General features: G+C 37.2%; 1 protein-coding gene and 1 long non-coding RNA gene across 2 annotated transcripts in view; one reads left to right on the top strand and one right to left on the bottom strand.

The window, feature by feature from the left end:
- Nucleotides 1-336: 336 nt before the first annotated feature.
- LOC135156452 (uncharacterized) lies at nt 337-3,350 on the bottom strand. Its single transcript, XR_010295566.1, has 3 exons — nt 3,214-3,350; nt 1,722-1,894; nt 337-395 (listed from the first exon to the last, which is right to left on the bottom strand). It is a non-coding gene; the product is annotated as an uncharacterized LOC135156452 (long non-coding RNA).
- Nucleotides 3,351-5,750: 2,400 nt separating this feature from the next.
- Nucleotides 5,751-6,000, top strand: part of LOC129274035 (sushi, von Willebrand factor type A, EGF and pentraxin domain-containing protein 1-like) — a 30,076-nt gene continuing 29,826 nt past the window's right edge. The window contains exon 1 of the mRNA XM_064108944.1: nt 5,751-5,781. Within this exon, the coding sequence (XP_063965014.1) occupies nt 5,751-5,781 (31 nt within the window). The remainder of the gene's footprint in view (nt 5,782-6,000) is intronic.

The raw sequence follows: 6,000 nt of genomic DNA, 5'->3' as shown, positions 1-6,000 counted from the left end.
TATGGGATAATTCCATCAGTTTGAATAAGAAATTACAAGTTGCCAATTTCACATAACGAAGATCAATTCTGATGTGATCATAAATGCACATTAGGTGTTGATGTTTCACTTATGCCTATCTATTACGTTTGAATTGACAACAGCATGAACCTTGTAAGAGCATTAGACAAGCTTTGTATCAGAGTGGTTACAAAATCAAAATTATTTAACTGCACCTCATGTTCATGCACATGTAAATAATCAAAATAACACAATAATAATAAAAAATACCTTCCAAAAAGGATAAATTTGTACTCACCATTATATCTGCATGAATATTGTTCTTTTAGTCCACCTTTAATGATACAGCTGATGAGAGTTTGAATGATAGTATCAAGATGGTGCTTCTACCAGGGCTGCAAAAGAGAGAGAGAAAAAAAAATGTTAACCTCAATCATGCCAAGAAATTGCAAAATCTACAAGTACATGTCCCAGCCATGGCACATGCACAGTAGGTAAGACGCAAAATATATGGTGTAGTAAGCCTAAGGGTCCTACAAGTAATTCTTCGCATGTGCCACTCATTAATGTGCATGCAATTTCAATGTTCAATTTTTACATGAAACTGTAACAGCAGTGTCAGTGTGAGGAACATATTAATGCAAAGAGTATCCAGCAACTGTTTGCAGCTTACTTTATGTCACTTCAATTTTTGTCTTTTTAACAATAATAATACGAATCTTTTAAAGTGCATAGCTTTCGTAATGGGCAGGAACCTTTTCAAATGTGGCTGGCAAAATGAGGTATTTAGAAAATTTTGCAGGATTTTTAAGGTAAGTTATGGTCTAACTTTCAGATCTGAGAATTCTAGATCTGATCATCATCTTGATTTTTAACTTCCACAAATTAAAGACAATCTGTATAAAAGCTTTAATAGTAATAGGCCCTAAATGTGGTTAAGTTAGGCCTTACATTATTTTTTTTAATTTTACTATCGGCAGGCCTATGAATATATTATTATTCTTATACTTAATTTTTAGTAGTTTTAGAACACATTAAATTGAATAGATATTTGGCCAAAAAATCTGACAAATTTTGAGGTGAAATTAGTTTTCTGGCATCGCCAGATCAACCGTTGCGAAACTCTATTAGCGCCAAATTACACTCTAAACTTGTCATTAGAACGTCCAAACCGATACACGTCAGCCTGGAATCTAATACTAGCACAATCAGCTATGCATTTGCACCAATTCTCTCTGTATTTTCTTGCATATGGACGTCACTCGAGTTAAAGGTCATGTCATTGTGTTATATAGCTTGGGAATTGCAAGCAAGTGATCCTTCGAAATGTTTACCTGCTTACAATTAACATTTCTTAAGCCTTAATTTTTTATATTTAGATTACAAAGGCTTACAAATTGGACAAATTAAATGTTTGCCCAAAAATTATTATGGGAAAGGTGGATTTTTTACGGAAATCCATCTTTGAGTACCAAGTTCTACAGGCAACAGAGACTTGTCTAGGCTCCGTGAATGTAAAAATGATAAAAATATCATCACAGAGTCCTCTAAGTACAGTTAGGACCATTGACAGATAAGGTGCCCCAAGATTGCGCACATCCGAATCTGCGCGATTCTGATAATGGAAGATACGCAACGACTCCAAACAAAAAATAAACTTTACACCTGAAAGAGCCTACTGTACTTACTTAGTCTTGCCTACTGTACTTACGTAGTCTTACCTACTGCCCGATGCCTCCTGACATGTAGAGCAACAACAAAGGACCTCCACTCCTGGCGGCCGGTGGTTCTGGGCCTTCTTCTGGAAACTCCCCCGGGCTAGGTCATATTCACCGACTTCTTCTCCTCAAATGTGATGCCAGGACAGGTAGTTTTGGGTCTCCCTCTCTTTCTCCTGAAATGTCATAAACAGATCTATTCATAAAAAATCTGACTCAAAATGGTGGGAAAATAATGAATTTAGGGCATTGGCAAGAGTTCCATATGCACTCCCCTAAAATTGAAAAACATGAAGAAGGTTCAGAATAATATATCTAGCACAATATAGAACATATATGATGGGGGAGTGGATAGTACTAGGAGTGGAAATACATACTAAAATATGGCTTTATTCCATCACATTTCGAGCATGTATGGATGTATCTAGTGTGTGTAATTGTCCATAGACATCGGTTTATTTACTCAAGGGTCTGTGTCACTCTGTGAGTCAAGTCTAGTCGAACTATTGGCTGATAATCGTTAAAATACCCCTTCCGGTATCAGCACTTCTCGCTAGCATAGCAGGAACAGGTCTTGACTGCAAATAAAACGAGGTGATCTCAAGTCCCAACTTAGGTGCCAACACAACGGTAAAAAAAAATTATAGAAAAATCTGAAATGAACGAACTGGAATGGAATTAAGTCTCAACAATCTTATTTTTTATCATGTTGGTGGGGGGTGCATTGGAATTGCATATGGAACTCTTTCCTGGGCATTTCATGTGACGGCCTCAAAATGCAGCCTCTGTGACTGCTTTCTTATCGAAATCTTCGCATCATGTGTAATAGGTCTGTGTAAAGTGAATAGGTGCGCAGACATCGGCCACTATTAGTATTACCCAGTTGTTGTGTGTCCGGACGATCAATTTTAGAAAGTCATTTGGAAAAAATTACAAGCGAAGTTCCATCAATTTTTAGTACAAAATGTTAGGAAATATTATAAGGAACAAAATAGAAGATGATTAAAAGTATTGAATTCATATTTTTAGTGTAATCCAAAGACAAAAAAATAAACTGTCCGGACACCCGACCCCCATATCCTACCACTATTCACTAATCATTTTGTTCAATCAAAATTACCATGACTGGCCGAGATTTTTTCCCAAGAAAATCAATTATTTCTCTCAATTTTTTATGATTTTTTTTGCACACTTACTCATAAGAATACAAGGAACATCATCAATTGAAAGATTTTGTAAAATAATAGGAAATTCACGTTAAATCTAAACTCAAATCGTTAGGTATGCTGTGTGCAGACTTTGAGACCACCAGCCAGTGGTCCACATCACAGCAGCGAGCAGGCGCTCGGCCTCGGGGCCGGGCGAGCGCCCGGTTAGACAGGATGGGATTGCCAGTGTCATGTCATTTTCATTGACGAAATCTTTAGCTAGTTGCAAGCCGGGGCATTTAACAAACTACGAAAATAAAATCATAGAAAATGGTTATCTAACTTACTGTTTAGCCTACTGCAAATGTCTTCGAAGTCGTTGTCCATATCTAACCCGTATTCTTTAAGTAGTTGAATTATTAACGGCCTTCTTCGTCACACTTCTCGATGGAGCTCAATAAACTGCAACGCAACGGAATTCTTTTCAAATGTTGGCGGTATATAAGTGCGCATGCGCAAGCCTGTCACCGCCCCCCCCCCCCCCGGCGAATCAATTTTTAATTCTGATAGGGGGTGAGCTGAGGGGGGTCTAAGTTATGGGTGTGATAACTTTTTTGTGTGGTATTTCTGATTTTCAACAGAAGGGCAATAACGCACAAATACCACATATTTGAATTGACATTACCACACAATATCATAATGTGGTATTGCATTCATGCGGTAAGTTTGATTTACCGCAGAGCATATAACACCACAAAAATACCACATATTTGAATTTACATTACCACACAATGGGCTAATGCGGTAACATGCTTTCATGTGGTAATTTTGATTTACCACAGCAGTATAACAATACCACACAAATACCACATATTTGAATTTACATTACCACACAATGGCATCATGAGGTACATGCATTCATGTGGTAATTTTGATTTACCACAGAAGTATACAATACCACATATTTGAATTTATGTACATTACCACACAATGGCATCATGTGGTAACATGCATTCCTGTGGTAATTTTGATTTACCACAGCAGTATAACAATACCACACAAATACCACATATTTGAATTGACATAACCACACAATAGCATCATGTGGTATCACTGGCGTAAATCCGTGTTGATGGGTGGGGGGATGACTGAAATATTTTGGCATTTTTTTTGCAATCATGTTTTTAGATAAGCAAGGAATTGCCATTGATATGTCCACAGTGGCGTACCGTGGGTCACGGCATTGGGGGGGGGCACCAGCAAAAATTTTGAATCACTGAGTGAGTGCGCTAGTGAGCGCGCTCAGTTGCCAGTTATACTGCCCTAATAGAGACATTTTAAGGACGATGTCATTAAACTGATATGTATCTCACTGATCAAATAATGCGAGCGCGAAGCGCGAGCTGAAATTTTTTTATATTCACACCTAAAAAGGGACATTATAATCAAATTTGTGTAATCATGATAGGTACATGTCTCGCCAAACAATGCAAGCGCGAAGCGCGGGCTGAAAATTTAGATAATTCAGACCGAAAGTGGGGCATTCTAAGGTTTTTTTTGAAAGAAATAACTAGGACCATACGTATTTCATTAACCAAATGATGCGAGCACGAAGCGCGAGCTGAAAATTTTTGATATTCAGATCAGAAGGGACATTTTAAGGACTGATTTTAGGAATTTATGAAAAGCAGACATATCTCACCAATCCACTAATGCGAACGTAATCACGGACAGGAAATGTTTCATATATACGAAGACCTTAACATGGGGCAATCACTTTTTTAGTCGTGAAAAAGAAGCATATGTCACTACATAAAACAATGATAGGAAATATATTTGGTTTATATTGACTTGAAAACGGGATGTTTTAGTACAACAGGATTATATATCACGTTAAACAGACAATGCGAGCACCAGGAACAATGAAGACGTAGGCCCTGGGCAAATTATGTTTCATAAAGTTATGATGAATATGTTTCTTATGTAATGTAATATAACATAATTATAATATAATATAACATTATAATGAATAATATTTTCTTCTTTCCCACTACGTTTCTCTTCCTTTCTCCCTCTTTTCTCCTTTCCCCTTTCCCCGTTTTTTTTTTGGTCAGCCGATGGGGGGGGGGATGTGCCCCCATGCCCCCCGTAGTTACGCCACTGTATGTCCATATGGCAAATACCCCTCCAATATTATTATCTTTTTTACCCCATGATGGTTAATGGTTTTATTAGAGATTACATTAAAAAAAAATTGACATTCCATCTTAATCCCTTCCCAAAGACCCCAACATTGATGAATTGGAAGAAACGGGGGTTTCTCTTCAATGTTATAATAAGGACATAAGTATTTCGTTTGGAAATGGTGAACTGGCTCTTTATTTGCATTTTATGATTCAATAATATTGTTTTATTTGTTAAGCGGTATTTTAGGAAGAATTTTCACCAATAAAACAATTATCTCTTGTGATTTTTTTTTCATTTCTTTCGTAAAAAGTGGGGGGATGTTTGTACAGGCCATTCCCCCCTCCTCGAATAGTGGGGGGGGGGATATATCCCCCCATGCATCCCCCGGGATTTACGCCAGTGTGTGGTATTGCATTCATGCAGTAAGTTTGATTTACCGCAGAGCATAACACCACAAAAATACCACATATTTGAATTTACATTACCACACAATGGGCTAATGCGGTAACATGCTTTTATGTGGTAATTTTGATTTACCACAGCAGTATAACAATACCACACAAATACCACATATTTGAATTTACATTACCACACAATGGCATCATGAGGGACATGCATTCATGTGGTAATTTTGATTTACCACAGAAGTATACAATACCACACAAATACCACATATTTGAATTTACATTACCACACAATGGCATCATGTGGTAACATGCATTCCTGTGGTAATTTTGATTTACCACAGAAATATAACAATACCACACAAATACCACATATTTGAATTTATATTACCACACAATGGCATCATGAGGTAACATGCATTCATGTGGTAATTTTGTTTTACCACAGAAGTACCACATAGACAACAAATTACCACAGCTACCAGCTGACGTTACCACACAAGGATATGGAAAATTACCACAGATGTTCATGTGGTAACCAAG

The sequence above is a fragment of the Lytechinus pictus genome, chromosome 13, assembly GCF_037042905.1.
Source record: "Lytechinus pictus isolate F3 Inbred chromosome 13, Lp3.0, whole genome shotgun sequence".
NCBI classification, from domain to species: Eukaryota; Metazoa; Echinodermata; class Echinoidea; order Temnopleuroida; family Toxopneustidae; genus Lytechinus; species Lytechinus pictus.
This window is presented reverse-complemented; position numbering and strand designations above follow the sequence as displayed.